A 15,060-nucleotide genomic window follows, 5' to 3' on the forward strand; every position below is an offset into this window, starting at 1 on the left:
ATTTACTAATATACACAGCAGCCTTCAGTGTTGTCTGGAAGAGTCACTACGACAAACACTGAGGCCACGTTCCAGACATGAGAAGAGGAAAGTATTAAACATATACACGCAGCCACAGGATGAAATATTATCACTAATTTGTAATAAAGAGGAGATCAGAGCGAAGGGTCAGAGAAGGGTCAGGACGCCAGAGGAGCGAAGAGGACGGACTGAGACATCCAAACCTGGAGAGCAACAGTCCACTGAGCAAATGTCTGAGTCGTCCTGTGGTCTGCAGCTGCTGCAGAGAACCAGAACCAGAACCAGAGAACCAGAACCAGAGTTCCACAGGAAGCTGGAGGGAAGACGCTGGGAAGACGACATGCAGCAGGTCCACGAGCAGGAGAACATTCTATCATCCATCATTTTATTTCCACAACAGAAACACGTTTCAGTACAAAGATGTTCTGTTCAGATGAATCTTTCACCCCCGAGGAAGTTGTTCCTCATGTTCACATGAAGATCTTCTATCTTCAGGAACATCCGAGTCTGTCTGAGACCCAAAGTGTTCCATGACAACCTAATGAGTAGATCAACGATACAATACCAGCTGGGTAAAGAAAAGGATTTACATTCAATCATCAGTCAATTTCATTTCAAATTATAAAATATAATTTCAAATATATATGTGTGTGTATTTAAAAATATGTGTCAGATTCCTTTGATGTTTTCAAACCCTTGTGACAGATAAATGTAGTTTAGGTTTTATATTTTACAGTTTAACCATAAACTGTCAGAAGTACGACCTGTACTTAAATAAAAACCTTATTGGAAAATGTAATGAAACCATTTATAATCAAATCATAAAAGTAAATCTTTAATAATTCTTAACAAATTATTGTTTTTTTTAAGGATAATATTTTTTAATTCTTTTCTAAGTTGAATACTGAAACTCCTTTGGGCTCCATGTTCCAGACTTTGACTTGACCACAGGTGACACTTGAATAAAATAATCCACGTAGTAAAAGGAAATGAGTCAGTACAACCAATAGATCACAGACTCAGTCATTAATCCTTGTGAAAGAATAAATAAATAAATACAGTAATAAATAAAAACTAAGAGGAATTAAAGCAGAGAACCATAAAGTGCATTCCATGTCCCACCGACTCTGAACACCTCATCGTGTTTGGACCCAAGGCACCATGGGAAACTGAGCCTCTGATTGGACGTCCCATCATGTGACTGAAAGGAGCTTTGACCTGGAGACGTCTTCATCCAACAAGACGCTGAAACATTCAAGGATCCACTTTTCAACAGCATCAGACAAATCTTTAGTGACAGAAAAGTTTCTCCTGTGACCAAAACAATGATACTTCTATGAGCTGATGGTTCATATGAATGAAATGAACATGTTGAGTACATGATATCTGCAGGAGGTGGAATGGAGGAGAACGCTTCTCCCTAGTGTTACATTATTATACTTAAAACATAAGTCAGGTTTTCTTAATGTTCATGTTTTTGTCTTATTCTAACTGATGATGGCAAAACGTCCTGCTTTTTGGGATAAGATTCTTTTTGATGTTTTCCTGCTGCAGATCATTATTCAACACAATTATCTGTAAAATCAGGATCAACAAGTCAACAGGACTCTTCAGGTGATTCTCCTGTGATGAGCTCACTTTCTCCTGTAGTTTCCACTTCCTGTTTAGTGTCATCGCCTCTTTAAATGTGAATCACTCCGATGACCTCAAAGATCCTCAAAGATCCTCAAAGATCCTCAAAGATCCTCAAAGTGCACGACGTCTGACGGCTCCGAGCCTCAGACTGTTCACAACCAAGTATCGGACAAACAACGTAAAGACATCGGTGCCGATTCTCGAGGTTAATATAAAGTTAATGATGCGGAAGTTTCGTCCTGACGTCATGAAATAATGATTCTGAACGTTTATTTATTATTAACGATGTGAGAGGAAACGTGATTCGTATGTTTGTTGACATTATTTCCTTAATTCTAAAAAGATATTACAAGAATAAATAAAAGAAAGATTTTTTCTAACCGAGGGAACTTTCTCTCCATCTGGATGGAACTTCTCTTTGTTTCTCCTGAAACTCGTCACAGTCCAACACTTCCACCTCCACTATTATTACTTTAATCTTGTAAAATTAAGACTTTATTCTCTTAAATTATCGACTTTTCTCATAATATTTTGATTCTTTTCTCTCACAATATTGGGAGCCTCTTGCATGAAGAGGCTCAATGCATCTAAGTGCGGGAGACAATGGAAGTAAGAATAAATGTAATGTAAAGTGTTGTTTGTCCACAGTTAAGTTCGTAGACATGAAAAAGCTCTAGTAGGGTTTTGTGTTGGATCCAACCTGACCCAACCAGAGGAGCGTGCTCACGGTGCGGATCAGGATCAGTCCTCCAGCAGTGGGGAAGGATTGGTGATAAACTGAACGTTAACAAAGCCCTTTAAGAGTTAAGAGTTTACACAGAGCAGCAGCAGCAGCAGCTCCCTCAGCGGCTGAGACAACACGCTGCTGCTCCACCAGGAAACACTGAAGTCAATGTAAACTTCAGTTTTGCTAAAACAAAGCAGGAGCACTTCTGAGTCGCTGAAAGAAAGTTTCAAATAACAGCAAAGGACAAACTCTCAAAGTTCTCATCACCTCACGTTCATCCTTCAAACCCTGGAAGTCCATTATTTGATGTAAATGTGTAGAATTTCTGCTGCTTGCTTCTTAGATCCAAACGTAGTGAAACTCCAGGACAAAAGAAAAGCAGCCTCTTGACTCTTCGTTGTGCCTCCTCCTCACCTTGACTGGACCCCCAGAGTGATCTTCAGATGCTCGTACACCACGTAGCTGATGCTAACAGACGGAATGACCTTCATGAAGTTGGGCGCCAGACCTCGGTAGAGTCCCGTGGCGCCCTCGGTCCTGACGATGTGTCTGAACAGGCCCGTCATGCTCATCTGAGGGCCTCCTTCCAGAGTAGCTGAGGAATAAATGATCAAATTATCAAATGAATGTTGGGTCTAAACCATATTTAAGACCTAGTGCGTAATAACATATCACATCACATATACATATCAGTCGGAGCTGCTGCTGCGGTGACTGACCTTGTGCCTGCATGCGCGTCCTGACCAGGGCGAGCGGGTAACTGGCCAGCTGACCACACGTGCTGGAGGTGGTGCCGCAGGCCAGAAGCACAAACACGCCGGGATCAGCGCTGTCAGTGGCGTAACGCTGGAGCCACGAGTTCTTCAGAGTCTTAAAGACGAGAAGAAACGAGTCAGACTGAGCTAACCTCTCAACACAGAGACACACAGACACAGACAGACACACACACAGACACACACAGACACACACAGACACACACAGACACACACACACACACACACACAGACACCAGAGACACACAGAGACAGACACACACACAGACACACAGACACACACAGACACACACAGACTCACACAGACACAGACACACACACACAGAGACACACACAGATACAGACACACACACACACACACAGACACACAGAGACACACACACACACACACAGACACACAGAGACACACACAGACACACAGAGACAGACACACACAGAGACACACAGACACAGACACACACAGACACACACAGACACACACACACACAGACACACACAGACACACAGACACACAGACACAGACACACAGAGACACACACAGACACACACACAGACTCACACCTCGTAGACAGCCAGGTCGATCCCAGCGTAGGGGATGATGCCCAGCATGTTGGGGACGTAGCCCTTGTAGAAAGCCGCCCCCCCCTCCCTCTGGAAGATGTGTTTGGCACAATCCAAGATGCCGGAGAACTGACCCGTCCTCCTCAGCGCCAAGCGGGTCTTCAGGACCTGAGAGGACAGGAAGTCATGTCAGACCTTCTGACCGGTGATGGTTACTCTACACCAGTGGTCACCAACCTTCTCGAGCCCAAGATCACTTTTTAATACCAAACGTAAGCTGAGATCTAAAACCCTGACATCTTCCAACAAACCCACTTAGGAGGGTCATACTTATTATTTTTTGCAATTTCTGTTAAAGGCTGAATGTACAAGAAATAAATATACACAAAGAAAGGCAGTTGTGCAACTTTTTCTATTCAATGCCCAATATTCAAATTAATATCTATTCATATTTACAATGGACAATATGTAGCTTCTCAGTTCCACATCATGTTCTGCAGAGGAGCTGCTACAGCAGCACAATGTTTTACATATAGGCTTTGATTTGAATATGGCCACAAATATGATTATTGCCTTGTATGACAGAAGTCCCTTGTACTCAGATAAATACCAGGACTACACAATGAAGCCGAGCAGCTTCCGCTCCAGCAAATATTTCACAATAAAAAAAACCTTTTGAAACAAGGGAATGGATTCCATCAACAGAAACACGCTCTCACCTCCATGGGGTAGATGCTGCTCTGAGCGATCACTCCGGCCAGAGAGCCCGCCACCAGGCGCTCTGCGATGCCCAACGTCTCCTGGTTACTTCCGATTAATCGTTTAATCTGACAGACAACATATTTTATTCATAGTTAAAATGTGACAGAATTAAAGAGATCATTTCAGACGGAGCTGTAGCACGAACATGCTCATAGGCCATGAACTTGATTGCAGACTCGGGGCCGATCTTGATGACATTGATGCCGTTGCCTCTCCACAGGGACCGAACGCCGCCCTCACGGATCATGTGGGTGAAGCCCCCAGAGATGTGCATGCTGTTGCTCTTGGAGGCGTGAACCTGGGTGACACACACACACACACACACACACAGACACACACAGACACACACACACACACACACACGCACACGCCTGTTAAGTTTCTCCATCTGAGCGTCAACAACCCTCGTCCCCGGTGGTCGGTGGTCGTTGGTTACCTGCATGAGAACTTTCAGCCTGTCCAGTGGAGCTGTGCAGGTTCGAGACACCGCTCCAGCTCCTCCTCCAGCCACTAGGTGTCGCCACCACATTCCCGTTTTCTTCTCTTCTGCCGTGAATTCATCGGGAATCGTTAAACTCTCACCTACGTCAAAGATCTGTGGAGGAAACGGAGGACTCGTGTCAGGTGACACTGTGAATTGTGTCACTGGGGCTCAGCTGTAACTACAGCGACTTGACATTTTGACTTTGAAATGACTAAATAATGTTTGTATATTTTCCAGCAGAACTAAAAGTGAGGACGAGCAGTTTGTACCGTGGAGTGTTTCCAGTAGAGGATGATCTCAGGGATGTTGCCTGCTGGATGCAGGAGGTGATAATCTCGCCACTCGTTCCAGTCGATCGTCATCGTTCCATTCTTATCCATACTGTGGATTGAGATTACAGAGCGTTAGGAAGGTTTTCAACAGAAACAAACCGTCTGCTCTCATGCACGCTTACGTCTCAGTAACTGTGTTTTGTGACATTTAATGTATTTTCCCCTTGAAATCAAAGAGCTGTTGTCTGGATGAGCCGATGCAGTGGTGACTGGTGCAGCTTTGGCTGAGCAAGCAGACGATAGAAACCACTACTTACTACAAGATAGGGGCCCAGACATGACCCCTCCTTATTCTGAGACCAGCCAGAGAGAAGGAGACACACACACAGTTAGAAGAACAAGACACAACACTTCACAATGAGACACAACATGAGTCAACTGGAAACCTGGAGGATGATGAGGAGAGACGAGCAATAAACGTGAGTGAGTCCATGTGAGGACACAGCAGGACAATGTCCTGAAGCTTCCCAGTGAGCGAGGGGACGTGCTGATGAGGTTTCTAACACGTGACGGACGTGAAGCTGGACTGAACTCAGAGCCGTACACGTGTGATCGGATCAGCTGAGACACCAGGTGTGAACAAACAGGACGAGGACACTGGTGTTTCAGAGAACAGCATCACTCTCACCTCCTGAGAATCTTCTCCGCCTGTTCCTCAGAGATGTTCACGCCCAGGTCTCGCAGAGACTGCATTATCTCCTGTGAGTCGATGTGACCTAAACACAAAAGTATGTAATTTAATAATTCACTGAATAGGACAGTTTAGTCTCTGTTTTGTCTTCCAGTCTAACAAACATCACAGTGAGTTCCTCTTGGATAGAAGAGAACTGTAGGAGTTTGATCCCAGCGTCTAACTCTTCACGAGATTCCTTACCATCGTTCTTCTTGTCCAGACTCTTAAAGACGAGCCGGAGTTTCTTCTCATGGTCTCTGAGATAATGGACAAACTCCCCAAAGTCCAACTGTCCGTCCAGGTCTTTGTCTCCGGCTTTCACTATTTTCTGTAAAGACAGAAGAGAACAGACATGAGGAAATAGAAACATGAACAAGAACATTAACTGTATATTCAGTAAATCATATTCAATCTTATTACTTGTATAAGAAGAATATCAGTCCTCAAAACACGTCGGTTTATTTCATCGAGATCCATGAATTATTCTCTGAAACCAACGAACATGTAAAAAAAGAAAAACCTTCCATCTCACAATGATCTAGAAAATGAAAATCCCTGGATCGATATTAAATTGAAGCCACAGTCTCCCAGCAAGTTTCATGGTAACCAGTCCAGTAGTTTGTGTGTATTCCTGCTAACTAACAGTTAGACACCGCTCCAGCTCCTCCTCCAGCCACATGAAAACACGTCTTCCTTGGCCGAGGGAATAACGGTTATTAGAACCAGTCTGTTTGCTGCAGTGGGACAAACAGCAGCAGAGGGCAGAGCCTCCATCTGTGCACTGTTGACTCAACCTGCAGCTCAGACACTCAACAGCCTCTCAGGTTATCAGACCATCCAGAGCGCTCTGCTCATATCAGCTGTCCACCCAGCCGGGGGTTATCTGGAACATGAACACACACACTTAGAGATAGAGGTGAGAGGAGGAACCCGCTGAAGGATCTGCTCCACTGACGAGGAGGAACAACTGACTGAGCTGAGGAGTCAGAAATCCTCATGTGCAGCACTGCACTGCAGCACCGAGCCGAGTGAGAGACAGGATGTGATGTCACACTCGAGCTCAGGCCTCGTTCACTTCTCTAAACACGTCTGTTGACCCATGAATTATTCTCTCACTCTAAATGAAACTGTCTGTTTAAAATGAAACTTTAGATCTTTTCAAAGTCGGTAGATAAAGTTACAACAGAAGATAAGAGACCGTAAAGATTAACACTGAGTCACCAGGAGCAAGTGGGGGGGGGGGGACTTTGACCTGTTAGTGGAACTTATTCAATAAACTGAAGCAGTTCACACACGGCACCATCATGGTTTCACACTGAAGCTGCTTCTCCAGGTCAGATCACCACTAACCACTGGTTTCTGCTTCATCCCAGTGGGTTGAAAAACAAACGTGGAGAAGAGTCAAAGGATCATTATTCAAACTCATGTTCTGACTCTTTCTACTTTCAAGATAATGAACAGAGCGACACGTGGAACATGTGCAGCTCACAGAGGTGACTCCCTTCAGCACGAAGCCAGACTCCATCATATCTGAGTCCAACAGCTGATCCTCTTCAAACCACAGCATCATCCAGTCTTTAATCAACGCAGCCACAACCTTACTGGACAACATGAGCAGCCATTAACCTCTGTGCCATCACGCTGATGAATAAAAGTGCTCCTTTGCTCAAGGGCACCGGGCAAACAGCTGCAGTGAAGCTGCTCAACAGCTGAAGTGAAGAAATGTGGCTGAACACAGATCAACAAGACTGAGTCGTCAGCAAAGACTCGGGCTCTGGAAGGTGAAGCCATTGTCTGAAACCTGTGTTCTGTGTAGTGACCAGCAGGGGGCGACTCCTCTGGTAGTTTCTATAGAAGTCTATAGAAAGTGACTCTACTTCTCACTTTATAACGTCAGGAAACATTCAGGAGTTTATGTCTCAGTCTCTAGTTTCAAGTCTTCTTCAAACAGCTGATGTTCATTTAGTGAATTATGATCATTTAGCAGTTAACTCCACATGTTTCTGTAGCTCAATCTAAAATGTGCTCGTGTGGGGGAAGCCTGAGACGACTTTCTACTGTCAAGCTGTTTTCAGACATGACCTGAAGCTCCCCCCCCCTCACAGTGAGTCAGTGGAGGATCCTCTGCTGTGTTCACACTGCTCCTGGATCTAGACTTTATACAGGAGCTCACACTGAGTCTGATCCTCCAGAGGAGACCCAGAGAAGTGAGGAGCTCAGTCTGAAGCAGGGACAGCCTCCCTTCACCATACCTGTTCTGCAGGTGGCTCCACCAGGATCAACACTGAGGGCTTCTTCGCAGTGACTGTACCACTGCTGGTTTCTTTCCTGTCAGACGAGTGTGCAGTCGTCCCCTGGAGAGAAGCCTCCACCTCCCTGCAGTTCTCTGGAGCTGGTTTCTCTGCTGGCAGCTGTGAGTCGGCAGGTTTACACTCTGCGCTGCCACAAAGTCTCTGACTCAGGGAGCGCAGCATGTTCTGCAGCATCCTCGGGTCCTCGGGCTGCGGCTCTTTACTCAAACACCGTGACGTCACACAGAGAGATGAACTACGAGCAGACGTGCAGAGGGCTCAGCTCAGCATCTTCTCACTGGATCGTTTGAAATCCCCGAGATGACAGAAGACCGAGCTCAGCACCACGAGCTCCCACGCAGCAGGGAGTGATCCGGGTTAACCCACGACCAGTTCTGTGAATCCACCTCCAATCTCACACAGTAAAGACCTCATGAGGATGAAGTGATGCAGCAGCAGATTCTTTTCTTCAGAGAAACCTGCATCCTCACTGCAGCTGAGCTCGACCAATCACTGCAGCCGGCACCGGCACGGGACCAGCCCCTCAGCCAATCCAGGGCAGAGCAGCCGCGTGGAAATTAAATTATGCCCTCAGGGAGGAGGAGGAGGAGGTGGAGGAGGAGGAGCGAGGGAGAGGTGGAGGGGTTCCCTCTGTCACACCTCCCTCACTGGAGAAAATCTGCTGAGTGATGCTTCCTCCCTCCCCCCCTCCCTCTTAGTCAGAATCCAGCAGGGAGTCCATCGCCCTGACGACCATCACATTTTAATTCTCTCCATGTCCCGACTTCCTCCGGCTGGAAAACTAGTGTGAGGCAGCAAAGCTCTTCGTACAATCTTCACCAACTCGTGAGCTTCGTGCAGAAAACATTGACGGAACAGAAACAGACAAACTTCTAATTTAAGTTCAGCATCTGTTCACTTCTCTCTAAATAAAGCTCCTGTTACACTGGTCAGAAAACCCACTAACACCAGTGGGGATGTGAACAAACACTGTCAGGTCAGAGGCTGCAGGTTTATATCAGCTGCTTCTTCTTCTGCTTCTTCTTCTTCTTCTTCTTCTGCTTCTTCTTCTGCTTCTTCTTCTTCTTCTTCTTCCAATTAGTTTACTAGAGCCAAGTTATCTCGTCCGGCTGTGAGTGACGACTCCAGTGGCAACACACACTGACAGAAATGTCTTAATGAGGCTTCTCACCTCCAGAAGTCCAGACAACAACCGTGTGTGTGTGTGTGTGTGTGGGGGGGGGCCTCCATCTTTGATTAGAGGCTGTTAACTTTTATATAAATATATAAATATTATCACGTAGAGACGTCACAAACGGTCAAGTTTTTAGAAATGTGTTAATAAAGATTTATTTAAACAACAATGTGTTTCTTCATTTAATTAAGTGTCTCTTTAAATAAAGATTTACAGGATGTGAAAAATGATTTGATCTTTTCCTTTCATACAGAGATACTTTCTCCACATCACATGTTTTAAACTTATTACACATGTGTAACAAGTTTAAAACATGTGTTAAACATGTGTTAAACATGTGTTAAACATGTTTAACACATGTTTAACACATGCTAACCCCCTACCCCCCCCCACATGTCCCTCACATGTGGAACTCACCTTGAGCTCGAGCTCAGTCCGGTGAACTCCTAACTTCTTCAGCCCGATCGTCAGGTCGCTCAGACAGATTCCTCCGTCCCGGTTCACATCCAGGACCTGGAACAGAACCTTCATCCGGTGCTCCTGCTCCGGTCCCCCGCAGATGTCACAGGCCGGCCCCGGGTCGGCGGGCTGCCGGCTGCCGGGAGGCTTCGAGGGGGGAACCGAGGAGGAGTCCTCCGGGTCTGCGGAGCGGCACTGACAGAAAACGTCCCCGAGCAGAGGAGGCTGCTGCTGCATCCTGAGCCGCAGCTTCACCGGCCACCGGCTCCGTCACATACCGGACACACCGTCACAGCACCGGGCACGACACGTGTCCCTCCATCGGACCCGCCGCCGGTTCACTGCCTCACAATCCCGCCTCCTCTCAGCGGATCACACCGGGATCCGCTCACCCCCCACACCGGGAATCCTCCGTTATGAATCCACGTGACACATCCGCGTCATCAGCGGGAAGTGAACGTTAGAGAGACGCCGGTGAACCGAGGAATCCTCCCGTTAAACTACCTGCACACGGCGGAGGTCAGACCGGGCTCCGGTATCACACTGTACCGGTCACAGGGCTGCTGGCTCACACAGCGGGGCGGGGGAGCCGGGGAGGCCGGGGATCAGAGCCGTTAACCGGCAGACACAAGAAGCGACGCACCGGGAACCAGCTGAGACTCAAGTCCCGTGGAACCTCGCGAGATCTCAGCGTGTCAGGCGTGTGGAGGAGGAGCCAGGGCGCCATCTGGTGTTGAACCTCTGTATTACTAGTGGAGAATCAGTCCTTGTTCTTATTTATAGTTTTATATATAATAAAGTTTATGATGTGATGACTCTGACTCCGAATGAGCAACATGTTTGTATCTGAGACATTTGGCTTAAAAAAATGAACAAATGTCCTCCTGCTTACATGTACCAATATATACACACTATATACATATATATCTATAAATATATATATGTATATATATATATATATATATATATAAATATATATATCCACACTTACAATCAAACTAGGTTGGTGCTAATCAATGCAGGTTCAATTTGAAATTGAACTGAAACTGTAAAATAAAGTAGAACATGTTGAATCTAGATTAATATGAAATACAACTAAGACACTGAGACTTGTAATGAGCAGGTGTGTCTGCAGGGGGCGCTGCTGCTCTGTATACATGTCACTTTAACTGTACTTTTCCACATGTGAACTTTGGATTCTCAGACTGAGTTGAGTTTTTACCGGGACGCTCTGACGTTGCTCTGCGGGCTCTGGACGTCTGGTCCCCGGGGTGAACAGTCTGATACTCGGCCTCCTGTTCCAACCTGCAGCTGCTCCAGGATTTCCGGGTAAATCCTCCACATCAGATCCGTGTGTGGAGCCTCAGCTGCGGTCACGAGTCTCTCACAACACGCGCTCACTTCCTGCAGCTCCGCCCCGGACAGAGAGGTCTGCTCTCCCGGTGAAAGCTGCTCGGCTCCGGGACTCGGCATGTCTTCTCTGGAGGTGGTGCAGCGGGGCCTGGAGCTCGCAGGGCAGCGTCACGTCCTTCAGTTCTGGCCGGAGCTGGATGAGGAGGAGAGGGAGCGGTTCCTCCAGGAGCTGGCTCTGCTGGACCTGGACGGGCTGCGGGCTCACTGTGAGCGGGCTGCGGCCGCTGCTGCGTCTCCTCCGGCCAGCGTGGACCGACACATCGAGCCGGTTCCTCCGGAGCTCATCGGCAGTGTGAAGAAAAGTGACCGGGAGAGTCTGTCCGCCTGGGGGGAGGAAGGTGAGGGTCCGCTCAGAAGTTCCATCTGAGAGGAAGAGCAACAACATGGAGTCAGAACAGCTGGAACACAGCTGGAGATGTGACGTCAGCTCTGCTGGAAAGTACTCAAATACTGTACTTTTACAGTATTGGGATGTAATAGAGTACATTTACTGAGTTATTGTACTTAAGTACATTTTTCATGTATCTGCTCTTTACTTATGTAGATTTATTTGCAGGTACTTTTACTCCACTACACATACCAGCAACTATCTGTACTTTCTACTCCACTACACCTTTACAAAGTGTTGAGTTACAAAGTAATCTGTAGTGGTAATAGACTGTTGCATCCAGCACTGTTCCCAAACCGCTCCCTGCTGCTGTCTGTCCTCAGGGCTGCTGCAGATCTCACAGAATCGAGTCGGGGTCCTGCTCCTGGCCGGAGGTCAGGGGACCCGGCTCGGGGTCCAGTATCCCAAAGGGATGTATAACGTCGGGCTGCCGAGCAACAAAACCTTGTACCAGATCCAGGCAGAGCGAATTCACAAAATCCAGGAGCTGGCAGATGTTAAGCGTGGATCAAAATGCTCAGTACCGTGGTGAGATTATATCAGCTGACATGGGATGTTTGTCTTTCTTTTAGTTTGAGTGTTAAAATTCTGCAAAGTTAAAAAGCCTGAAGATCTTCTCCTGCACCTCGTCACTCATCCTGCTGATTGTGATGTCACATGACAATCCATGTTAATCCAAGAGATTAAACATCTAATTGAAAGTCATTTTATAAAAATGCGTTTTGAACGATGTCCCTGAGGACGTTTGTCTGAGATGAGTATTAAGTGTGCAGAGGTTTCAAGATGAAAAAAGAATCTGCTCATCTCGTCAGGTACATAATGACCAGTGAGTTCACTCTGGCTCCCACTCAGAAGTTCTTCAAGGAGAACAACTACTTCGGTCTGGAGCCGTCAAACGTCATCCTGTTCGAGCAGAGGATGATTCCAGCCGTGACCCTAGATGGAAAGGTCATCCTGCAGGGGAAAGGGAAGATCGCCATGGCGCCAGGTGAGTACCAGACGCAGACAGACGTGAGACCTTGTGTGTTCTGGGTCATGAGAGTGAATGGCGGTGTTTCCTCTCTGTCAGATGGTAACGGCGGGCTGTACCAGGCGCTGGTGGACAATAAGGTTCTGGAGGACATGAAGAGGAGGGGGGTGGAATACCTGCACGTGTACTGTGTGGACAACATCCTGGTCAAGATGGCCGACCCCCTGTTCATCGGGTTCTGCGTGAGCAAAGGGGCCGACTGCGGCGCCAAGGTAGAGTGAACGAGAAACAGTTTGCATCAGAGTTTCAGTTTGTTGTGTTGAATACAGACAGAACCAGGCTCTGCTGCCCCCTGCTGGTCAGTCTTATGCCTCTGTTATCTGTCAGGTGGTGGAGAAGGCGTACCCCACAGAGCCAGTGGGCGTGGTCTGCAGGGTGCAGGGCGTGTCCCAGGTGGTGGAATACAGCGAGATCCAACCAGACACGGCCGAACTGCGAGGACCTGGAGGAGAGCTGGTCTACAGCGCAGGAAACATCTGCATCCACTTCTTCACCAGAGCGTTCCTGCAGGAAGTGGCAGAGTGAGAATCCTCATCGTTACTTTCACAGCTTCACGTAAAACCACGAGTGGGGGGGGGCTCAGACCGAGTCTCGATTAGTTGAGGTGGGTGTGACCTCGATACTGTGGCTCCGCCCCATTACCACTACTGCATAGACTCCAAATGACGTCATCACCACAAGATGGCGCCGCCCACGTCCGGGACAGCGTAGCTGAATTTTTGTAGAGTGGAAGGAAGTGGAGCGTCGTCCATCTTCATTTATCTTCTGTGGTTTCAGCTAAACTGGACCCAAGTCCTGAGGAAAATATTCTGACCTGATTCATGGTCCCCAGCAGATGCTTCCTAAAGAATCTGAACTCCCATGCTGCACCACTGCAGCGGAAGTTTGCTCTTCATCACCATTATCTCGAGAACCATGACACGTATAATGTCATGTCCCCCAGAGGATGAACCCTGAATATAACCAACCTTTGCTTGTTTGTCTTGCAGGAAATTTGAAAGTCAACTCAAGCAACACGTTGCGATGAAGAAGGTTCCCTTCGTGGACTCGGAGGGGAATCAGGTCAAACCCACCAAACCCAACGGGATAAAGATGGAGAAGTTTGTTTTTGACGTCTTTCCCTTCTCCAGGTATTGTTGAATATTATCTTCAGCTATAAACCACTTCCTGTGTGTCATCACGTCGTTAACGGTTAAACATTCACTGTGTCTGGAAGGAACTTCGTTGCCTTTGAGGTTGTAAGAGAAGAAGAGTTTTCTCCTCTGAAAAATGCCGACGGTGCAGCGACCGACAACCCGACCACGGCCAGGAACTCTCTGCTGGCTCAGCACTGCCGCTGGGCCGCAGCCGCTGGAGCGACGCTGCTGGACCAACACGGGAAACCACTTCCTCCTGCAGCCAGGTCCCAGACATGTTCACAGTGTTCCTCTCATGAGCTCAATGTGCTCTCTTGTGTTCGTCCTGCTCATTGAAGTCAATACATTCATTTTCATCCAATGAAATCTACTTTGTTTAAGTGATGTCGTGGGTCAGAGGTGTTTCTCTATCAGTTGGTAAACGTGACTGATCATTGTAATCTAAAAGTGTGTGTGTGTGTGTGTGTGTGTGTGTGTGTGTGTGTGTGTGTTTTCTCTGTAGTGTATCACCAGCAGACGCTCCTCCAGCTCAGTGTGAGATTTCTCCGCTGGTCTCTTATTTTGGAGAGGTGAGTTCAAACCAACACTTTAATCAATCATCACCACATCACTCATCATCATCACTCATCATCATCAGTCCACTGAATGTGTCTGATTTCTTCCATCAAGATCCACGAATCAATGTCTGAGAAATCTGATTAAAATGTAAAAATAAATGTGAAAGAAAGTGATCAAATCTGCAGCTTTGTCCAGATCCACGTCTTCACGAGTTCACCTGGAAACAAACAAGAGTGAAAACTTAATTTCTCAAATGGAGGAAATAAAAACATTCAGAGTATTTGATAGAAAAATAACTTTATAGAGACGAGACCGAACTAGTTGTGACAGTATTGAACTGGTTTGTGTAGTTGAACCTAATGGAACCTCTCGTCCTGTTCAGGGTCTCGATCTGATGCTGAAAGGAAAGAAACTGGCAACTCCTCTGAACCTGGATGAAACAAAGGCCAAAGATCTTCAGTGATGAATCATCTCTTAATGTGAAAATCAAACCTCCATCTCTCATAGTTCTCACTTTTTTAAGAGCTACAAATAAATGTGATCATTTCAAATCTAAGAATGGAATTTAAATAAACATTTTTTTTACATCTAATAAAAAATGTGTTCTAAAAAGCAAATGAAT

At 46.7% G+C, this 15,060-nt stretch overlaps 2 protein-coding genes across 5 annotated transcripts in view; one reads left to right on the forward strand and one right to left on the reverse strand.

Annotated features, from left to right (window-relative positions):
• The window catches only part of slc25a25b (solute carrier family 25 member 25b), a 10,970-nt gene extending 173 nt beyond the window's left edge, over window positions 1-10,797 (reverse strand). Inside the window, exons 1-11 of one of the 4 annotated variants that reach the window (XM_035184610.2) lie at window positions 9,872-10,797; window positions 6,170-6,296; window positions 5,924-6,011; window positions 5,553-5,588; window positions 5,233-5,344; window positions 4,916-5,074; window positions 4,625-4,777; window positions 4,437-4,544; window positions 3,718-3,885; window positions 3,103-3,253; window positions 1-2,978 (exon numbers count right to left, since the gene is read on the reverse strand). The exon at window positions 1-2,978 is cut by the window's left edge and continues 173 nt beyond it. In XM_035184610.2, the coding sequence (XP_035040501.1) occupies window positions 2,794-2,978; window positions 3,103-3,253; window positions 3,718-3,885; window positions 4,437-4,544; window positions 4,625-4,777; window positions 4,916-5,074; window positions 5,233-5,344; window positions 5,553-5,588; window positions 5,924-6,011; window positions 6,170-6,296; window positions 9,872-10,150 (1,566 nt within the window). In that variant the 5' untranslated portion in view covers window positions 10,151-10,797 and the 3' untranslated portion in view covers window positions 1-2,793. Of the gene's footprint in view, window positions 2,979-3,102; window positions 3,254-3,717; window positions 3,886-4,436; window positions 4,545-4,624; window positions 4,778-4,915; window positions 5,075-5,232; window positions 5,345-5,552; window positions 5,589-5,923; window positions 6,012-6,169; window positions 6,297-6,388; window positions 6,862-8,220; window positions 8,842-9,871 lie in introns of those variants that run through there. The other 3 variants (XM_035184613.2, XM_035184614.2, XM_035184612.2) reach the window with 3 other exon arrangements.
• A 296-nt stretch (window positions 10,798-11,093) lies between these two features.
• On the forward strand, window positions 11,094-15,055 carry uap1l1 (UDP-N-acetylglucosamine pyrophosphorylase 1, like 1). The gene is made up of 9 exons (XM_035184616.2): window positions 11,094-11,664; window positions 12,038-12,242; window positions 12,527-12,702; window positions 12,784-12,956; window positions 13,072-13,265; window positions 13,734-13,874; window positions 13,961-14,146; window positions 14,383-14,449; window positions 14,821-15,055. The coding sequence occupies exons 1-9, from the start codon at window positions 11,385-11,387 to the stop codon at window positions 14,899-14,901; spliced, it is 1,503 nt and encodes a 500-aa protein (XP_035040507.1). The 5' UTR covers window positions 11,094-11,384; the 3' UTR covers window positions 14,902-15,055.
• The last annotated feature ends 5 nt before the right edge of the window (window positions 15,056-15,060 follow it).

This window comes from Hippoglossus stenolepis, chromosome 18 (genome assembly GCF_022539355.2).
Source record: "Hippoglossus stenolepis isolate QCI-W04-F060 chromosome 18, HSTE1.2, whole genome shotgun sequence".
In the NCBI taxonomy this organism is placed as follows: Eukaryota; Metazoa; Chordata; class Actinopteri; order Pleuronectiformes; family Pleuronectidae; genus Hippoglossus; species Hippoglossus stenolepis.

What these genes read in the sequence shown, in the direction of transcription:
- uap1l1 (XM_035184616.2), top strand. Translation starts at nt 11,385, where the DNA reads ATGTCTTCTCTGGAGGTGGTGCAGCGGGGCCTGGAGCTCGCAGGGCAG. An exon ending in GTCCGCCTGGGGGGAGGAAG is followed by an intron (nt 11,665 to 12,037) that starts GTGAGGGTCCGC and finishes GTCTGTCCTCAG; the next exon opens with GGCTGCTGCAGATCTCACAG. An exon ending in CCACTTCCTCCTGCAGCCAG is followed by an intron (nt 14,147 to 14,382) that starts GTCCCAGACATG and finishes TTTTCTCTGTAG; the next exon opens with TGTATCACCAGCAGACGCTC.